General features: G+C 50.4%; 2 protein-coding genes across 2 annotated transcripts in view; one reads left to right on the forward strand and one right to left on the reverse strand.

Moving 5' to 3' along the window:
• Positions 1 to 2,288, reverse strand: part of wdr4 (WD repeat domain 4) — a 10,070-nt gene extending 7,782 nt beyond the window's left edge. Inside the window, exon 1 of the mRNA XM_070892686.1 lies at positions 2,126 to 2,288. Coding sequence (XP_070748787.1) covers positions 2,126 to 2,288 — 163 coding nt within the window. The remainder of the gene's footprint in view (positions 1 to 2,125) is intronic.
• Positions 1,692 to 21,536, forward strand: LOC139275980 (cystathionine beta-synthase-like). The gene is made up of 14 exons (XM_070893266.1): positions 1,692 to 2,353; positions 3,150 to 3,284; positions 3,373 to 3,452; positions 4,373 to 4,507; positions 10,420 to 10,489; positions 11,072 to 11,163; positions 11,326 to 11,451; positions 12,318 to 12,402; positions 14,064 to 14,169; positions 16,609 to 16,686; positions 17,142 to 17,276; positions 17,601 to 17,709; positions 20,917 to 20,995; positions 21,104 to 21,536. The coding sequence occupies exons 1-14, from the start codon at positions 2,302 to 2,304 to the stop codon at positions 21,208 to 21,210; spliced, it is 1,389 nt and encodes a 462-aa protein (XP_070749367.1). The 5' UTR covers positions 1,692 to 2,301; the 3' UTR covers positions 21,211 to 21,536.
• Positions 21,537 to 21,542: the final 6 nt, after the last annotated feature.

The raw sequence follows: 21,542 nt of genomic DNA on the forward strand, positions 1-21,542 counted from the left end.
ACCCCAAGTGAGAGTCAGTGTGTGTGGGACCCGTACCCCAGTGAGAGTCAGTGTGTGTGGGACCCGTACCCCAGTGAGAGTCAGTGTGTGTGGGACCCATACCCCAGTGAGAGTCAGTGTGTGTGGGACCCGTACCCCAGTGAGAGTCAGTGTGTGTGGGACCCATACCCCAGTGAGAGTCAGTGTCTGTGGGACCCGTACCCCAGTGAGAGCCAGTGTGTGTGGGACCCGTACCCCAGTGAGAGTCAGTGTGTGTGGGACCCGTACCCCAGTGAGAGTCAGTGTGTGTGGGACCCGTACCCCAGTGAGAGTCAGTGTGTGTGGGACCCGTACCCCAGTGAGAGTCAGTGTGTGTGGACCCGTACCTCAGTGAGAGTCAGTGTGTGTGGGACCTGTACCCAGTGAGAGTCAGTGTGTGTGGGACCCGTACCCCAGTGAGAGTCAGTGTGTGTGGGACCCGTACCTCAGTGAGAGCCAGTGTGTGTGGGACCCGTACCTCAGTGAGAGTCAGTGTGTGTGGACGGCTCTGGGTCAGGTGGGGGTCGTGGGCACTGGATCGGGTGGGATTGGGGTCGGTGGGGTTTGGGAGTGTCTGGGTCGTTGGTTGGGGGGGGGTGGGATCTGGGTGTCGGGAGCGACTGGGCCGATGGGTGTGGGGTTCAGGAGGTCCCAATCGGTGGGTGTCCAGGGGGGGTCGGGAATGGGGGTGTCAGGGGATGTTTGGTTCAAGGTCAGGGGATGTGGGGGTCGGATCTGGGGGATTCTGGGTCGGTGGGGGGGGTTTCTGGGTCGGAATTGGGGGGGGGGGTCTGGGTTGGGGAGGGGTTTTGGTTCGGGAGGGTTGGGTTTTCGGTCGGGGGGGGTGGGGGCCGAGGGGGGGGGGGGGGGTTGGGTTTTGGCCGGGGGTCGGGAGGGTTGGGTTTTGGGTTGGTGGGGGTCGGGGGGGGGTTCTGGGTCGGTGGGGAGTGGGGTGGGTTGGGGGGGGTTCTGGGTCGGTGGGGGTAAGGGGGGGGGTTGGGTTCTGGGTCGGGGGGGGTGGGTTGGGTTGGGTTCTGTGTTGGTGGGGGTAAGGGGTGGGGGGGGGGGGAGTTGGGTTGGGTTCTGGGTCGGGGGGTTGGGTTCTGGGGTTGGTGGGGGTAAGGGGGGGGGTTGGGTTCTGGGTCGGGGGGGTGGGGTGGGTTGGGTTCTGTGTTGGTGGGGGGCGGGGTTGGGTTCTGGGTTGGTGGGGGTAAGGGGGGGGGTTGGGTTCTGGGTCGGGTGGGGGTGGGGTGGGTTGGGTTGGGTTCTGTGTTGGTGGGGGGCGGGGTTGGGTTCTGGGTTGGTGGGGGTAAGGGGGGGGGGGAGTTGGGTTGGGTTCTGGGTCGGGGGGTTGGGTTCTGGGGTGGGGGGCGGGTCTGGAGCACGAGTTGCCGACTGCCAGCTGTTCCGGTCACAGCGAGTTCCACAAATTGAATATTTTTAGACCGATTTATTTTTAGCTCAAGGCCGGTGGTTCGTTTCTGGAGAAGCTGAACCTGGGGTCGGAATCTATTTGGCCCATTTACCCCCCCAAGCGATTGGACCATTCCCCCGCCCCCTCCCAGCGATAGGTAGGTGGGTCAGGGGTCGGTGGTAAGGGGGAGGGGGATGGGGGGGAGCTGAATGCTGTCTTGTTTGACAAACCAGTCAGAAATCGCGGGGCTTGATGGGTGAGAGGTCACCCACGTTGGACCCAAGGCAAGGGTTGTGTTGTGAGGACAGGGTGCACGGACTAAGCTTGTATTCCCTTGAGGATCGAAGTCGGGAAATCCATTAATGGGTAAAATGACAGAACATCAGTGTGAAGTGTTTAGAAAAGAATTAAATGTGAGAGAACCAGTTATACCCCTGGGGCACGGGCTCGACTAACTAAAAACCCGCCACGGGCAACGAAAGAGATGAGGGAAGGCATCAAACTAAAGGAACAGCATCCAGAGAGACAGAGAGACAGAGAGACAGAGAGACAGAGAGACAGAGAGACAGAGAGACAGAGAGACAGAGAGACAGAGAGACAGAGAGACAGAGAGACAGAGATCAAAAGGCTGGAAAAGTTGGCCTCGATGGGCGGCCGCGACGCGGCGGGAGGGAAAGGGTTAACTCCGAGTACCACCTTTAGTTAAAAGGGGACGTGGCGATAAGCTGCTGGAGATCGGATGTGAGATGGGACTGATCCGGGGGGCTCCCCCTCTGTATGCGAATGCAGTGTGATCGAGCTCCTGTTCCCACAGGTCAGCGGCCCCCAACATCCTGCCCGATATTCTCAGCAACATCGGCAACACCCCAATGGTCCGTCTCAACAAGATCCCTCGCGCTCACGGACTGCAGTGTGAGCTCCGTAAGTAGTTGGGGGTGGGGATTGGGGGAGTCGGGGGATGGGCCGGGGGTATTGGGGGTGGGGATCGGGGGGTGGTTGGGGGATGGGCCTGGGGTCGTGGGGGTTGGGGGATGGGCCGGGGGTATTGGGGGTGGGGATTGGGGGAGTCGGGGGATGGGTTGGGGGTGGGGGTCGGGATGGGCCTGGGGGGGGGGGGGGGTGGGGGATGGGCCGGGGGTATTGGGGGTTGGGGGATGGGCCGGGGGTATTGGGGGTGGGGATTGGGGGAGTCGGGGGATGGGCCGGGGGGGGTTGGGGGATGGGCCGGGGGTATTGGGGGTGGGGATTGGGGGAGTCGGGGGATGGGGTGGGGGTCAGGGGATGGACCTGGGGGGATTGGGGGATGGGCCAGGGGTATTGGGGGTGGGGGATGGGGTGGGGGATGGGCCGGGGGTATTGGGGGTTGGGCCGGGGGTATTGGGGGTGGGAATTGGGGAAGTCGGGGGATGGGCCGGGGGGATTGGGGGAGTCGGGGGATGGGCCGGGGGTATTGGGGTTGGGGGATAGGCCGGGGGTATTGGGAGTGGGGATCAGGGTATTAGGGAGGGGAGGGTATTGGTGGGAGCTCCTCCATCGAAGGGGCCAGTTCAGTTCTGTGACACTGGGTCGTTGTGCGATGTGGGAGAGGGGCCCGGTGAGGACGGGGCTCGGTCCCACAACGGGCTCCCTCTCGCCCTCCCCGGGGCCCGATCCCACACCGGGCGTTTGTCTGAAGTACCAGGGTTAAGGTGGCTGTTAATGTGCTTTGTTTGAGCAGTGGCCAAGTGCGAGTATTTCAATGCCGGAGGCAGTGTGAAGGACCGAATCGCTCTGCGAATGGTGGAAGATGCCGAGAAATCTGGAAAACTGAAACCGGGAGACACCATCATTGAGCCGACCTCGGGGAACACGGGTAAGGAATCTGCCCATGGGAACACGCCCCCCCCCCCCCCTTACCACCGAACACGCTCACTAACGGTCTCTCTCCGTGCTGCCCGCAGGAATCGGTCTCGCGCTGACTGCTGCCGTGAAAGGATATCGCTGCATTATCGTTCTGCCGGAGAAGATGAGCAACGAGAAGGTAAAAATAGCCATGTGGGACCCGTACCCCAGTGAGAGTCAGTGTGTGTGGGACCCGTACCCCAGTGAGAGTCAGTGTGTGTGGGACCCGTACCCCAGTGAGAGTCAGTGTGTGTGGGACCCGTACCCCAGTGAGAGTCAGTGTGTGTGGGACCCGTACCCCAGTGAGAGTCAGTGTGTGTGGGACCCGTACCCCAGTGAGAGTCAGTGTGTGTGGGACCCGTACCCCAGTGAGAGTCAGTGTGTGTGGGACCCGTACCCCAGTGAGAGTCAGTGTGTGTGGGACCCGTACCCCAGTGAGAGTCAGTGTGTGTGGGACCCGTACCCCAGTGAGAGTCAGTGTGTGTGGGACCCGTACCCCAGTGAGAGTCAGTGTGTGTGGGACCCGTACCCCAGTGAGAGTCAGTGTGTGTGGGACCCGTACCCCAGTGAGAGTCAGTGTGTGTGGGACCCGTACCCCAGTGAGAGTCAGTGTGTGTGGGACCTGTACCCCAGTGAGAGTCAGTGTGTGTGGGACCTTTGGCCGATATTTAAGGAGATCGGGCAGCTGTGTGAACGTGAAAGGCCTGCCTCCCTAGAGTCAAAGGTTGTGAGAGTGACCAGTTTCTCAAAGCATGAGGTTGCTTCTCGTCCTCTTGGCCTCTCAGCGCCACCCCCTTCCTCCCCCTCAGCCCCCCAGTACCTCCCCACCCCACGTGCCTCGGCCCTTGACCCCCTTCCCCCTTGGCCTACCCCCCCCCCCCCCCCCCAACCCCGGTCTACCTTGGCCGCCGGCATCATGCCCTCCTCCCCCTCCCCCTGCCCTGCTACTCGGTCCTCAGTCTACTCTACCTCAAACCCCCTCTGTCTACCTTGGCCCCCCCCTCCCTTGTGGCCCCCGGTCTCTCCAGGCTCTCCTCACCTGTTGTTCTTTCTCTGAAGGTGGATGTACTGCGAGCTCTCGGAGCGGAAATTGTTCGCACGCCCACCAGTGCCAGCTTTGATTCACCGGAGTCCCATGTTGGTGTGGCCTGGAGATTGAAGAATGAAATCCCGAACTCGTGCATTCTGGATCAGGTGTGTCATGGGCTGATATTTGATCCTTTTGTCCGTACGATCGATCTTACACAACTTGTTTACAACTGCAAATTTAGTGTTGGTGCAAAGTGATTTCAGCAAGTCACCGACCGACACTAAACTGGCCACTACACAGGGTATACAGCCCAGAAACATCATTCGGCCCAACCAGTCCATGGGATATACGGCCCAGAAACAGGTCATTTGGCCCAACCAGTCCATGCCGGCGTTTATGCTCCACTCGAGCCTCCTCCCGTCTTTCTTCATCTAACTCTATCAGTGTAACCTTCTATTCCCTTCTCCCTCATTGGCTTGTCCAGTCTCCTCTTAAATGCATCGATACTATTCGCCTCAACCACTCCCTGTGGCAGTGAGTTCCACATTCTCACCACTCTCTGGGTAAAGTAGTTTCTTCTGAATTCCCTATTGGATTTCTTGGTGACCATCTTATATTGATGGCCTCTAGTTATGTTCTTCCCCACAAGTGGAAACATTCTCTCTGTATCCACTCTCTCAAAACCTTTCATCATTTTAAAGATCTCTATTAGGTCACCCCTCAGCCTTCGTCTTTCAAGGGAAAAGAGACCCAGCCTGTCCATCCTTTCCTGATATGTATATCCTCACATTTCTGGTATCATCCTTGTAAATCTTCTCTGCACCCTCTCCAGTGCCTCTAAATCCTGTTTATAATACGGCGACTAGAACTGTACGCAGTACTCCGAGCGCGGTCTAACCAAGGTTCGATACAGGTTCAGCATAACTTCACTACTTTTCAATTCTATACCTCCAGAAATAAACCCTAGTTCTTGGTTTGCTTTTTATGACCTTGCGAACCTGTGTCGCTACAATTAGTGATTTGTCTATTTGTATCCGAGATCCCTTTGTTCCTCTACCCCACCCAGGCTCACACCCTCCCAGTAATAAGTGACCTCCCTATTCTTCCTACCAAAATACAATACCTCACATTTATCTGTGTACAACAATTGCCGATTATATGGCCATTCTGCAATTTATTAATGTCTCCCTGTAATGTGTTGCAGTCCCCCTCAGTATTGACTATCCCCCAATTTGGTGTTATCTGCAAACTTAGAAATTGTGCATTTGATCAAAGTCTAAATGGTTAATATAAATTGTGACCAACTGTGGTCCCAGCACTGATCCTATGGAACACCACTACCCACCTTCAGCCACTGAATAGCTCCCTTTACCCTGACTCTCTGCTTTCTGTCTTGAAGCCAGCTAGCTATCCATTCTGGTACTTGTCCCCTGACCCTGCATTCTCTGACCATGTTCATCGGTCTATTGTGGGGTACCTTATCGAAGGGTGTTTGAAAATCTAGATAAATTACATCTACTGCATTGCCCTTGTCTACTCTCTCTGTTACCTCTTCAAAAAAATTCAATGAGGTTGGTCAAGTAAGACTTTCCCTTTTGAAATTCATGCTGACTATTAGTTATATTTCTGGTTTCTAGATGTTCTTCTATTCTCTCCTTTAGTTAGGATTCCATTATTTTCCTACCATCGATGTTAAGCTGACTGGTCTATAATTCCCTGGACATGTTCAATACCCCTTCTTAAATATAGGTATTACATTAGTTATCCGCTAATCCTCTGGCACTACACCTTTTTATAATGAATTATTAAATGTGTGTAATAGTACCTCTGATATCTCTTCCCTGGATTCTTTTAATCAGAGGTTTTATCCTCTTTGAGTTTGATTCGTTTATTTAATATTTCTCCTCCTTTTTAATTTTAACTGTGGTTATTTCATTAGTAAGCTCATCGTCCAATGTCATGTCCACCTGATCTGTCTCTTTGGTAAACAGGCAAATCATTATTTAATATCTCTGCTATCTCTCTGTTGTTACCTGTGATACTATCCTTAATGACCCTATTCCCATCCCGACTTTTCTTTTTTATTTGTGTGTGTGTGTGTAAAATATTTTGTTTCATGTACCTTGATAATTTAATGTCATAGTTCCACTTTGCCTTCCTAATAGATTTTTTTTAACTTCTCTCCTAATCTCTTCATATTCTCCCTTATTGTGCACTCCCCTGCTGTCCATGTACTCAGTGTATTCCTCTTTCCTTACCCTCAATTGTTCCCTTATGGCTTTATTCATCCATAGAGTCTCATTAGTGTTTAGCCTAATATCTGTCATTGGGAAAATGCTGGAGTCCATTATTAAGGAAGCAGTAGCAGGATATTTAGAACATCATTATACAGTCAAGCAGAATCAGCATGGTTTTATGAAAGGGAAATCATGTTTGACACATTTGATGTAACGAGCAGAGTGGATAGGGAGGAACCAGTGGATGTGGTGTATTTGGATTTCCAGAAGGCATTCGATAAGGTGCCACATGAAAGGTTACTGCACAAGATAAAAGTTCACGGGGTTGGGGGTAATATATTAGCATGGATAGAGGATTGGCTAACTAACAGAAAACAGATAGTTGGGATAAATGGGTCATTTTACAGTTGGCAGACAGTGACTAGTGGGGTGCTGCAGGGATCTGTGCTGGGGCCTCAACTATTTACAATCTATATTAATGATTTTAGATGAAAGGACCAAGTGTAATGTAGCCAAGTTTGCTGATGGGTGGGAAAGCAAATTGTGAGGACACAAAAAATCTGCAAAGGGATTATAGACAGGCTCAGTGAGTGGGCAAACATTTGACAGATGGTGTACAATGTGGGAAAATGTGAGGTTATCCACTTTGGCAGAAATAATAGAAAAGCAAATTATTCTTTAAATGGAGATTACAAAATGCTGCGGTACAGAGGGATCTGGGGGTACTTGTGCATGAAACACAAAAAGTTAGTAAGCAGGTATAGCAAGTGATCAGGAAGGCAAATGGAATGTTGCCATTTATTGCAAGGGGGATAGAGTATAAAAGCAGAGAAGTCTTGCTACAACTGTACAGGGTATTGGTGAGGCCGCACCTGGAGTACTGCAGAATACCAAAGGGCAGAAAATGCTAGTGGGAGTTGTGTACAGACCATCAAACAGTAGTAGTGAGGTTGGGGATGGCATCAAACAAGAAATTAGGGATGCTTGCAGTAAAGATAAAGCAGTTATCATGGGCGACTTTAATCTACATATAGATTGGGCTAACCAAACTGGTGGTAATACGGTGGAGGAGGATTTCCTGGAGTGTATTAGGGATGGTTTTCTAGACCAATATGTCGAGGAACCAACTAGAGAGCTGGCCATCTTAGACTGGGTATTGTGTAATGAGAGAGAATTAATTAGCAATCTTGTTATGCGATACCCCTTGGGGAAGTGTGACCATAATATGGTAGAATTCCTTATTAAGATGGAGAGTGACACAGTTAATTCAGAGACTAAGGTCCTGAACTTAAGGAAAGGTAACTTCGATGGTATGAGACGTGAATTGGCTAGAATAGACTAGCAAATGATACTTAAAGGGTTGTCAGTGGATAGGCAATGGCAAACATTTATAGATCACATGGATGAACTTCAGCAATTGTACATCCCTGTCTGGAGTAAAAATAAAACTGGGAAGGTGGCTCAACCGTGGCTAACAAGGGAAATTAGGGAAAGTGTTAAATCCAAGGAAGAGGCATATAAATCGGCCAGAAAAAGCTGCAAACCTGAAGATTAAGAGAAATTTAGAGTTTAGCAGAGGAGGACAAAGGGTTTAATTAGGAGGGGGAAAATAGAGTATGAGAGGAAGCTTGCAGGAAACATAAAAACTGACTGCAAAAGCTTCTGCAGATATGTGAAGAGAAAAAGATTAGTGAAGACAAACGTAGGTCCCTTGCAGTCAGAATCAGGTGAATGTATAATGGGGAACAAAGAAATGGCAGACCAGTTGAACAAATACTTTGGTTCTGTCGTCACTAAGGAAGACACAAATAACTTTCTGGAAATCTAAGGGTCCGAGTCTAGCGAGAAGGAGGAACTGAAGGGAATCCTTATTAGTCAGGAAATTGTGTTAGGGAAATTGATGGGATTGAAGGCCGATAAATCCTGAGGGCCTGATAGGTTGCATCCCAGAGTACTGAAGCAAGTGGCCCTAGAAATAGTGGATGTATTGGTGATCATTTTCCAACATTCTATTCAGTTCCTAAGGACTGGAGGGAACACCACTTTTTAAAAAAGGAGGGAGAGCGAAAACATGGAATTATAGACCGGTTAGCCTGACATCGGTGGTGGGGAAAATGTTGGAATCAGTTATTAAAGATGAAATAGCAGAGCATTTGGAAAGCAGTGGCAGGATTGGTCCAAGTCCGCATGGATTTATGAAAGGGAAATCATGCTTGATAAATCTTCTAGAATTTTTTGAGGATGTAACTAGTAGAGTGGACAAGGGTGAACCAGTGGATGTGGTGTATTTGGACTTTTGACAAGGTCCCACACAAGAGATTGGTGTGCAAAATTAAAGCATATGGGATTGGGGGTAATGTACTGACGTGGATAGAGAACTGGTTGGCAGACAGGAAGCAGAGAGTTGGAATAAATGGGTCCTTTTCAGAATGGCAGGCAGTGACTAGTGGGGTGCAGCAGGGTTCAGTGCTGGGACCCCAACTATTTACAGTATACATCAATGATTTAGATGCAGTAATTGAGTGTAATATCTCCAAGTTTGCAGATGACACTAAGCTGGGTGGCGGTGTGAGCTGTGAGGAGGATGCTAAGAGACTGCAAGGTGACTAACAGGTTAGGTGAGTGGGCAAATGCATGGCAGATGCAGTATAATGTGGATAAATGTGAAGTTATCCACTTTGGTGGCAAAAACACGAAGGCAGAATATTATCTGAATGGCGGCAGATTAGGAAAAGGGGAGGTGCAACGAGACCGGGGTGTCATGATTCATCAGTCATTGAAAGTTGGCATGCAGGTACAGCAGGCGGTGAAGAAGACAAATGGCATGTTGGCCTTAATAGCTAGAGGATTTGGGTATAGGAGTTGTACAGGGCCTTGGTGAGGCCACACCTGGAATATTGTGTTCACTTTTGGTCTCCTAATCTAATTCACGCAATTGAGGGAGTGCAGCGAAGGTTCACCAGACTAATTCCAGTGATGGCAGGACTGACATATGAGGAGAGACTGGATCAACTGGGCCTTTATTCACTGAAGTTTAGAAGGATGAGAGGGCATCTCATAGAACCATGTAAAATTTTGACGGGATTGGACAGGTTAGAGGCAGGAAGAATGTTCCCGATGCTGGGGAAGTCCAGAACCAGGGGACATAGTCTAAGGATGAGGGGTAGGCCCTTTAGGACTGAGATGAGGAGAAACTTCTTCACTCAAGGGTGTTGTTAACCTGTGGAATTCCCTACCGCAGAGAGTTGTTGATGCCAGTTCATTGGATATATTCAAGAGGGAGTTAGATATGGCCCTTATGGCTAAAGGAATCAAGGGATATGGAGAGAAAGCAGGAAAGGGGTACTGAGGTGACTGATCAGCCATGATCTTCTTAATGGTGGTGCAGGCTCGAAGGGTCGAATGGCCTACTCCTGCACCTAATTTCTATGTTTCAGAATAAGGGGCTGCCCATTTATAACTGAGATGAGGAGGAATTTCTTCTCTGGGTTATAAATCTGTGGAATTCTCTGCCCCAGAGAGCTGTGGAGGCTGGGTCATTGAATATATTTAAGGTGGAGAAAGACACATTTTTGAACGATAAGGGAGTGAAGGTTATGGGGAGCGGGCGGGGAAGTGGAGCTGAGTCCATGATGTACCCCTGCTCCTATTTCTTATGTTGACCCTGGTGTCAGTGCTGCGAATGGCATGCCAGGAACCTCCTCCAACCTCCCTCCCCCTCCCCCAGGTTTGGGGGTGTCCCGCGAGGGGGTGTGCTTTCTGTCTGCGAGGGGTGGGTTTCCAATGTGGTCTAGTTCCTGTAGATGTGGCACTGAGATTAACACTTTCCTCTCTTGCAGTATCGGAATGCGAGCAACCCCCTGGTTCACTATGATCAGACGGCGGAGGAGATCCTCAGGCAGTGCGATGGTACGGTTTGAGAGGGTGTGCTGGGAACTGACCCTCGTATTGAGCAGCTTGTTATTTTACAGTTGGATCCCAAACCGAACCCTTCATTAGACCCTGAAACGTCTTCTCTGGGATCTGCTCAACATATTCGTGGCCCTCTGCCTAAAGTAGTTAAATCTCGACTCGGCGATCCGTCCATCCAGGGCCCTCCGTCACCGGAACCGTTGGCCCCTCTTTCCTCGCCCCCCCCTCCTCGCCCCCCCCCCCCAGGGACACTGTCCAGTGGGGAATTCCTATTGCTGAGGTTGGGGGGTGAACGATTGGAAGCATAAACGGCCCAAAAACCTTCCCTTTAACATCCTACAGACTCCCAAAGGAGTGTGTGGGGGGTGGGGGGGGGGTTGGGGAGTCAGTCGGGGGAGCAGGGTCTGACACGCTGGGGACACCCCCCTCACCCCAGGTGCAGCGTGCGGTTCCTGATTCCCTGGGGGTGCAGCCCACATTGTCCTCCCCCGTGGTGGGGAGGGGCTGCTGATCCCGGATGTGAGGGGAGGGGTGTTAGCTCAGGCCCAGCCTCTCATTCCCTCTTTCCGTCCCTTTTAGGAAAAGTGGACATGTTGATTGCCGGGGCTGGAACCGGCGGCACCATTAGTGGGATCGCCCGCAAACTGAAGGAGAAATGTCCCCACTGCCAGGTACTGGGGGAGGGCCGGGGTCTGAGGAGGGGGAGCAGGGGTTGCGCGGTCGGGGGGGGGGGTTTGGGGATCGCGGTTCGGTGTCTCACTCACTCTCTGTCTCTCTGGGTTGAGGAGAAGTTTGGGGACTCGGACTCTCGCTCACCGTTTTCTTGCCCTTAGATTATTGGAGTCGATCCGGAAGGTTCCATCTTGGCGGAGCCTGAGCACCTCAACCAATCGGACACCAGCGGGTATGAGGTGGAAGGGATCGGCTACGATTTCATTCCCACAGTCCTCGACCGAACGGTGAGTGATTGCAGCCGCGTCGTGTGTCACCCGTGTCCCCCCTCTTTCCCCCCCCCCCACCCCCCTTCCGACCTGCATTCCCCCGGAAATTGATCAGCAACAAGAACCCTGGCTGATTTCCTCTCTCTCTAACCTAGGGGTCACTGGGCAGTGATCAGGAGCAGGAGCCCTGGCTGATTTCCTCTCTCTCTCTCTCTCTCTCTCTAACCTAGGGGTCACTGGGCAGTGATCAGGAGCAGGAACCCTGGCTGATTTCCCCTCTCTCAAACCCAGGGGTCACTGGGCAATGATCAGGAGCAGGAACCCTGGCTGATTTCCCCCCTCTCTCTCTAACCTAGGGGTCACTGGGCAGTGATCAGGAGCAGGAACCCTGGCTGATTTCCCCCCTCTCTCTCTGACCCAGGGGTCACTGGGCAGTGATCAGGAGCAGGAACCCTGGCTGATTTCCCCCCTCTCTCTCTAACCCAGGGGTCACTGGGCAATGATCAGGAGCAGGAACCCTGGCTGATTTCCCCTCTCTCTAACCCAGGGGTCACTGGGCATTGATCAGGAGCAGGAACCCTGGCTGATTTCCCCCCTCTCTCTCTAACCCAGGGATCACTGGGCAATGATCAGGAGCAGGAACCCTGGCTGATTTCCCCCCTCTCTCTCTAACCCAGGGGTCACTGGGCAATGATCAGGAGCAGGAACCCTGGCTGATTTCCCCTCTCTCTAACCCAGGGGTCACTGGGCATTGATCAGGAGCAGGAACCCTGGCATATTTTTCCTGGTCTCCACTGAGCCCTGGGTTAGAGCGAGAGGAAGGGCCCATATTGTAGGCATCCAATGGTTTGGGTTGGGGGTCTGACTGCCTTTAATCTCCGCAGGTTGTGGATAAATGGTACAAGAGCAACGATGAGAGCTCATTTCGAATCGCCCGTCAGCTAATCCGAGAGGAGGGTCTACTCTGTGGTGAGAAATTGGGGAGGGGCGGATGGGTTGTCAGGAGGCAGTGGGAGCTAGGAACGGGAGGAGGCCCTTTTCAGCCCCTTGAGCCTGTTGCACAGGAACAGGAGGAGGCCATTCAGCCCCTCGAGCCTGTTCCATTAGGAACAGGAGGAGGCCCATTCAGCCCCTCGAACCTGTTACATTAGGAACAGGAGGAGGCCCATTCAACCCCTCGAGCCTGTTATGCCATTCAGTGAGATCATGGCTGATCTGCGACCTAACTCCATAAACCCGTTTCTTTGGTCCATATCCCTTAATATCCCTGGTAAAATTAACTATTGACCCAGCATCAATTGAGTTCCAAACCTCTACCACCCTTTGTGTGTAGAAGTGTTTCCTAGTTTCAGAACTGAAAGGTCTGGCTCTAATTTTTAGCTAATGCCCCCTCGTCCTAGAATCCCCAACCAGCAGAAATAGTTTCTCTCTATGTTGAGGCCTCCCAGGGCCACTCCCTCTCGACTGGGAGTCCTCAACATTGACTCCGGACCCCATGAAGTCTCATGGCTTCAGGTCAAGCATGGGCAAGGAAACCTCCTGCTGATTACCACCTACCGCCCTCCCTCAGCTGATAAATCAGTGCTCCTCCATGTTGAACACCACTTGGAAGAAGCACTGAGGGTAGCAAGGGCACAGAATGTACTCTGGGTGGGAGACTTCAATGTCCATCACCAAGAGTGGCTCGGTAGCACCACTACTGACCGAGCTGGCCGAGTCCTGAAGGACATAGTTGCCAGACTGGGCCTGCAGCAAGTGGTGAGAGAACCAACACGAGGGGAAAAACCCTACTTGACCTCGTCCTCACCAATCTACCTGTCGCAGATACATTTGTCCATGACAGCATTGGTAGCAGTGATCGCCGCACAGACCTTGTGGAGACAAAGTCCCGTCTTCACACTGAGGACACCCTCCCATCATGTTGTGTGGCACTACCACCGTGCTCAATGGGATAGATTCAGAACAGATCCAGCAGCTCAAAACTGGGCATCCATGAGGCACTGTGGGCCATCAGCAGCAGAAACGGAGTGAATGATTTTTTAAAAACCCTATCCGTTCCCCTTGATATCTTAAACTTCGATCAGATCACCTTTAACCATCTAAATTCTTTTTAAAAAAAAATTTGTTCTGGGATGTGGCCGTTGCTGGCAAGGCCGGCATTTATTGCCCGTTCCTAATTGCCCCTTGAGAAGGTGGTGGTGAGCCGCTGCCTTGAACCGCTGCAGTCCGTGTGGTGAAGGTGCTCCCACAGTGCTGTTGGGGAGGGAGTTCCAGGATTGTGACCCAGCGACGATGAAGGAACGGCCAATATATTTCCAAGTCGGGATGGTGTGTAACTTGGAGGGGAACGTGGAGATGGTGGTGTTCCCATGCGTCCCTTGTCCTCCTAGGCTGTAACGGTTTGGGGGGAGGTGGCGGGGGAGGTGTTTTAGAGGGGGTGGGGGGGGGATGTGATTTGGGGGAGGGGAGGGGAGGGGAGGGGTGTTTGTGGGGGGGGGGGTTGGGGTGGGGGGAGAGGTGTTTGGGGGAGGGGAGGATGTTTTGGGGGAGGGGAGGTTGTGGGGAGGGTGTTTGGTGGGGGCGGGTGTTAGGGAAACAGGGCTGAGTGATCTGTTGGATTGTGTTGTCAGGCGGGAGCTCGGGGAGCGTGGTCTCCATCGCTCTGAAGGCTGCACGCGATCTAAAGGAAGGTCAACGCTGTGTGGTCATCCTCCCGGATTCCATCCGCAACTACATGTGAGTCACACCCCCAGTCCCCAGTCCCTCATATGAACATAAGAAATAGGAGCAGGAGTGGACCATTCGGCCCCTCGAGCCTGCTCCACCATTCAATAAGGTCATGGCTGATCTGATCTTGGCCTCAACACTTCCCTGCCCGCTCCCCATAACCTTTGACTCCCTTATTGTTCAAAAATCTATCTATCGCCACCTTAAATATGTATATTCACTGACCACAGATCTCTGGGGCAGGGAATTCCAAAGATTCACGACTCTCGGAGAAGAAATTCCTCCTCGTCTCCGTTTTAAATGGGCAACCCCTTAATCTGAGACTATGCCCCTTGTTCTAGATTCCACCACAAGGGGAAGCATCCTCTCTGCATCAACCCAGTCAAGCCCCCTCAGAATTATAAAAGTGATATCTATATCCCTTTGCAGATTCTTTGTGGCCTCCTCACAATTTGCTTTCCCACCTATATTTGTATCATCAGAAAACTTGGCGACATTACACTCGGTCCCTTTATCGAAGTCATTAATATAGATTGTAAATAGTTGGGGTCCCAGCACTGATCCCTATGGCACCCCACTAGTTACAGTTTGCCAACCAGAAAATGATCCATTTATTCCAACTCTCTGTTTTCTGTTAGTTAGCCAATCCTCTATCCACGCTAATATATTACCCCCAACCTCATGAGCTCTTATCTTGTGCAGTAACCTTTTATGTGGCACCTTATCGAATGCCTTCTGGAAATACAAATACACCACATCCACTGGTTCCCCCTTACCCACCCTGCTCGTTACATCCTCAAAGAATTCCAGCAAATTTGTCAAACATGATTTCCCTTTCATAAAACCATGCTGACTCTGCTTGATTGAATTTTGCTTTTCTAAATGTCCTGCTACTGCTACTTTCATAATGGACTCCAGCATTTTCCCAATGACAGATGTTAGGCTAACTGGTCTATAGTTTCCTGCTTTCTGTCTGCCAACTTTCTTAAATAGGGGCGTTACATTTGTGGTTTTCCAATCTGCTGGGACCTGTCCAGATCCAGGGAATTTTGGTAGATTACAACCAATGCATCCACTATCTCTGCAGCCACTTCTTTTAAGACTCTAGGATGCAGGCCATCAGGTCCAGGGGACTTGTCCGCCTTTAGTCCCATTATTTTACCAAGTACTTTTTCTCTATGATAGTGATTGTATTAAGTTCCTCTCTCCCTATAGCCCCTTGATTATCCACTATTGGGATATTTTTAGTGTCTTCCACTGTGAAGACCGATACAAAATATTTGTTCAGTGTCTCCATTTCCCTGTTCCCCGTTATTAATTCCCCATTCACATCCTCTAAGGGACTAACATTTACTTTAGCTACTCGCTTCCTTTTTATATACCTGTAGAAACTCTTACTGTTTGTCTTTTTAAATTTCTTGCTAGTTTACTCTCATAATCTATCTTCACCCTATTATTTTTTTTAGTCGTCCTGTGCTGGTTTCTAAAAATGTCCCAATCCTCTGGCCTACCACTAATCTTCACAACATTGTATGCCTTTGTTTTCAATCTGATACCATCCTTAATTTCCTTAGTTAGCCACGGATGGTTCATCCTTCTCTGAGAGTCTTTCTTTCTCACTGGAATATATCTTTGCCGAGAGTTATGAAATATCTCCTTAAATGTCTGCCACTGCTTATCGACCATCTTGCCCTTTAATCTGTTTTCCCAATCTACAGTAGCCAGCTGTGCCTTCATACCTTTGTAATTGTCTAAGTTCAGGACACTAGTTTGAGATTTAGCTTTCTCACCCTCAGTGAATGTGAAATTCTACCATGCTATGATCACTCTTCCCAAGAGGATCCTTTACTATGAGATCATTAATTAATCCTGTCTCATTACACATGACCAGATCTAAAATAGTCTGCTCCCTGGTTGATTCCACAATGTATTATTCTAAGAAACCATCCCAAATACACTCTGTGTGAACTCGTCCTCAAGGCTACCTTTGCCAATTTGATTTGTCCAAACAATATGAAGATTAAAATTGCACACAATTATTGCCGTACCTTTCGTACAGGCCCCCATTATTTCTTGATTTATATTCTGTCCAACAGTGTTGCTACTGTTAGGGGGCCTATAGACTACTCCCACCAGTGATTTCCTTCCCTTATTATTTCTTATCTACACCCAAACTGATTCTACATCTTGATCTTCTGAGCCAATATCGTTTCTCACTAACGCACTGATCTCATCCTTTATTAACAGAGCTACCCCACCTCCTTTTCCTTTCTGTCTATCCTTCTGAAATGGCAAATAACCCTGAATATTTACTTCCCAATCTTGGTCACCTTGCAATCCCTGCCTCCCTCCCTTCCTCGACGCTCCCTCCCTCCCTCATGCCCCCTGCCTTCAAGGCTTGGGCACTGTGGGGGTTGTGGGTCCTGACGTGTTTCCGTGTTTCTCCAGGACCAAGTTCCTTAGCGATGAGTGGATGACTCAGAAAGGTTTCCAAACCGACCATCTACACGTCGGCAACAAGCCATGGTAAGAATAAAGACTCTCACTGGGGTACGAGTCCCACACACACTGACTCTCACTGGGGTACGGGTCCCACACACACTGACTCTCACTGGGGTACCGATCCCACACACACTGACTCTCACTGGGGTACGTGTCCCACACACACTGACTCTCAGTGGGGTACGGGTCCCACACACACTGACTCTCAGTGGGGTACGGGTCCCACACACACTGACTCTCACTGGGGTACGTGTCCCACACACACTGACTCTCACTGGGGTACCGGTCCCACACACACTGACTCTCACTGGGGTACGGGTCCCACACACACTGACTCTCACTGGGGTACGGGTCCCACACACACTGACTCTCACTGGAGTATGGGTCCCACACACACTGACTCTCACTGGGGTACGGGTCCCACACACACTGACTCTCACTGGGGTACGCTGTAATCTGATGGTTGTACCTGTTCTCAGGTGGTGGAAGACGCGGGTTGAGGAGCTGAATATCCCGCCCCCCCTCACTCTGCTGCCGTCTGTCTCCTGTCGGAGGACGATTGAGATTCTTCGAGAGAAAGGATACGACCAAGCTCCGGTGGTCAGTGATGGAGGGTAAGTGTTCGATCAAATCCCATTGCCCCGCTCTGTCCCCATAGCCCAGTGTGGGCAAATCCCACTGCCCTGCTCTGTCCCATAGCCCAGTATCAATCCGTGAGTAGTGTTGGTGGGAAGGATGGAGGGGGTGTGGGGTAGGAGTGAATGATGGATTGTGGGGGGTGTGGGGGGGGGAGGTGGTATGACAGAAGGATGGGGGGGGGGGGGCGCGCGGGAGGGTAGGTGGGAGGTTAGTGGGAGCGAGGAAAGGATGGATGGAGGGAAGGGAGTAGTAATCAATGCTGTGAGTTGTGTGTGACGCTGTGTATATTTTGTTTGTAGGCAGGTCCTGGGAGTAGTGTCTCTGAAGCAGATGCTCTGCTCCATCCTGGCTGGAAAGGTTCAACAATGCGACCCAGTCTCTCGGGTTCCGTACCAGCAGTTCAAACAGGTACTTCCCCTCGCTGTGTGGGTACAGGGCTCTGGGTGTGTATTGGAATCCTAGAATGATACAGCACAGGAAGCCCCTCGGCCCATCCTGCCTGTGCCGGCTCTGTGGATCACTCCTTCAATCAGTCCCACTCCCCGCTCGTTCCCTGTAATCTTTTTCCCTTCCGTATTTCTCCAGTTCCCCGTTCGAGAGTTACTATTGAATCTGCTCCCACCGTTCTTTCAGGCAGTGTTCCCGATCACAATGCACTTCACTTTTTAAAAAAATGTTCTGGTTCTTTTACCAATTATCATGAATCTGTCCTCTGGTTACCAAAAGTTCTGACCCTGGAATCCGTTTCTCTTCATTTACTCTGAAAACCCCATTCTATCAAACCTCCTTCTGTGCTTCAAGGAGAACAATCCCAGCTTCTCCGGTCTATCCACGTAACTGAAGTCCCTCATCCCTGGAACCATTCTCGTCAATCTTTTCTGCACCCTCTCTAAGGCCTTCACATCCTTCCTAAAGTGTGGTGCCCAGAATTGGACACAATACTCCAGTTGGGGCCGAACCAGTGTTTTATAAAGGTTCACCATAACTTCCTTGTTTTTGTGCTTTGTGCCTCTATTTATGAAGCCCAGGATCCCGCATGCTTAACTAACCGCCTTTTCAACCCCTGCCCTGCCACCTTGAACGATTTGTGTATGTACACCACAGTTCTCTCTGCTTCTGCCCCCCTTTACAATGGTACCCTTTAGTTTATATTGTGTCTCCTCATTCTTCTTTCCAAAATGGATCACTTCGCACTTATCGGCATTAAATTTCATATACCGCTTGTCTGCCATTTCACCAGCCTGTCTCTGTCCTTCGGAAGTCTGTTCCTATCCTCGTGATTACTACAGTTCCGAGTTTCGTGTCATCATTCTAGGTGGTTCTTTGTTATTAGGTATCAACCTTGCGAGATCTGGTGCTGGACAATGCTGAACAATCAGAGAGCTCTTCCCATCGGTAGGAATGATCCACAGGGTGGGGGCTGGGCATTGTTTACTGGAAATAAGTGGCGGGGGATGGGGCAGGTACAGCACGGGGTTAGATACAGAGTAAAGCTCCCTCTACACTGTCCCATCAAACACTCCCAGGGCAGGTACAGCATTGGGTTAGATACAGAGTTAGACTCTTAAAACCATTCCAATAATGGATAATCAAGGGGCTATAGGGAGGGAGGAACTTAATACAATCACTGTCATTAATGAAGTAGTACTTGGTAAAATAATGGGACTAAAGGCAGACAAGTCCCCTGGACCCGATGGCTTACATCCTAGGATCTTGAGAAGTAGCTGCAGAGATAGTGGATGCATTGGTTGTAATTTACCAAAATTCCCTGGATTCTGGGGAGGTCCCAACAGATTGGAAAACCGCAAATGTAACACCCCTACTTAAAAAAAAAAAAAAAAAAAAAAGGAGGCAGACAGAAAGCAGGAAACTATAGACCAGTTAGCCTAACATCTGTCGTTGGGAAAATGCTGGAGTCCATTATTAAAGAAGCAGTAACAGGACATTTAAAAGCATGATTCAATCAAGCAGAGTCAGCATGGTTTTATGAAAGGGAAATCATGTTTGTCAAATTTGCTGGAGTTCTTTGAGGATGTAACAAGCAGGGTGGATAAGAGGGAACCAGTGGATGCGGTGTATTTGGATTTCCAGAAGGCATTCGATAAGGTGCCACAAAAGAGGTTACTGCACAAGATAAAAGTTCACGGAGTTGGGGGTAATATATTAGCATGGTTAGGGGATTGGCTAACTAACAGAGAACAGAGAGTCAGGATAAATGGGTCATTTCCCAGGTGGCAACCAGTGACTATTGGGGTGCTGCAGAGATCAGTGCTGGGGCCTCAACTATTTACAATGTATATTAATGACTTGGATGAAGGGACAGAGTGTAATGTAGCCAAGTTTGCTGATGATACAAAGATGGGTGGGAAAGCAAATTGTGAGGAGGACACACAAAATCTGCAAACTATAGACGGGCGAAATGAGTGGGCAAAAATTTGGCAGATGTAGTGGGAAAACGTGAGGTTATCCACTTTGGCAGAAATAATAGAAAACCAATTTAGAAATTAAATGGAGAAAATTGCAAAATGCTACAGTAGAGAGAGACCTGGGGGTCCTTGTGCATGAAACACAAAAAGTTAGTATGCAGGTACAGCAAGTGATCAGGAAGGCAAATGGAATGCTGGCCTTTATTGCAAGGGGGATCGAGTATAAAAGCAAAGAAGTCCTGCTACAACTGTACAGGGTATTGGTGAGGCCACACCTGGAGTACTGCATACAGTTTTGGTCTCCGTATTTAAGGAAGGATATACTTGCATTGGAGGCTGTTCAGAGAAGGTTCACTAGGTTGATTTCTGGAGATGAGGGGTTGACTTATGAAGATAGGTTGAGTAGGTTGGGCCTATATTCATTAGAGTTCAGAAGAATGAGAGGTGATCTTATTGAAACTTATAAGATAATGAGGGGGCTTGATAAGGTGGATGCAGAGAGGATATTTCCACTCATAGCGGAAACTAAAACTAGGGGACATAGTGTCAGAATAAGGGACTGCCCATTTAGAACTGAGGTGAGGAGGAATTTCTTCTCTGAGGGTTGTAAATCTGTGGAATTCTCTGTCCCAGAGAGCTGTGGAGGCTGGGTCATTGAATATATTTAAGGCGGAGCTAGACAGATTTTTGAGCGATAAGGGAGTAAAGGGTTATGAGGAGCGGGCAGGGAAGTGGACCCGAGTCCATGATCAGATCAGCCATGATCTTATTAAATAGCGGAGCAGGCTTGAGGGACCGTATGGCCTACTCCTGTTCCTATTTCTTATGTTTCTTAGAGTAAATCTCCCTCTACACTGTCCCATCAAACACTCCCAGGGCAAGTACAGCACGGGTTAGATACAGAGTAAAGATCCCTCTACGCTGTTCCGTGTGTATCAAACACACCTAGGTTTGACGTGGTGGGGAGGGCGGGGTTTGAAGTGTGATGTGAATTTAACTCCTTTAACCTCTGTCATTTGAGGTGTGTGGTTACAGGGTGAATCAGCAGACCATTGAGCCTGATGTCTTTCACACACTCGCTGATCACCCATTTGGGTTCATTGAGTTGAATTCTCCGCCCTCTGATGGGGAGAGTGGTGTTTTTGATTCTCCAGATGCTCATGTTTAACTGCTGTAATTTCATGCTTAGGTTACAGCCAGTGATGAGCTGAGGGTGCTATCCTCCATCCTGGACACCAGTGCTTTCGCTCTGATCGTTGGTGACCAGCGTGAGTATTGTCCATCAACCCTCCCGATCTTGCTCACGCTCTCTTTCCACCCCCCCACCCCGGCACTCACTCCCTCCTCTCTGACTGTCTAACCTGCTTTGATTCTAGCCCTGGCTGATGATGCTTGCTGTAAGAAGCAGACGGTTATTGGTGTTGTCACGGCGATCGATCTGCTGGATTTCATCACTGGGGAGGATCTGGGTCGCTCGCAGTGAGGGGCAGCTGAGCAGGCAGGCCCGGGAGACAGGCAGGCCCACTGTGGGATTGGTATTCTGCACCCAAACAATTGCTGTTTTTAATGAGCAACTCCTTGCTACATCTCTCATCCACTCCGGTACCTCTTGTCGTTCGAATTGTAGAATGTGGTCTCTTTAACTGGGAAGGTCTACATGTTTTTACTAATTGTTGAAATGCATTGAGTCTACAGCATAGAAACACCATTTGGCCAACTGGTGGTTAGGCTCCACTAGCATCTCCTCCTCCTCCTCTCTCTCCTCCTCCCCCTCACCCCTCCCTCCTCCTCCCCCTCACCCCTCCCTCCTCCTCC

The sequence above is a fragment of the Pristiophorus japonicus genome, chromosome 11 (genome assembly GCF_044704955.1).
Source record: "Pristiophorus japonicus isolate sPriJap1 chromosome 11, sPriJap1.hap1, whole genome shotgun sequence".
Classification (NCBI taxonomy): domain Eukaryota; kingdom Metazoa; phylum Chordata; class Chondrichthyes; family Pristiophoridae; genus Pristiophorus; species Pristiophorus japonicus.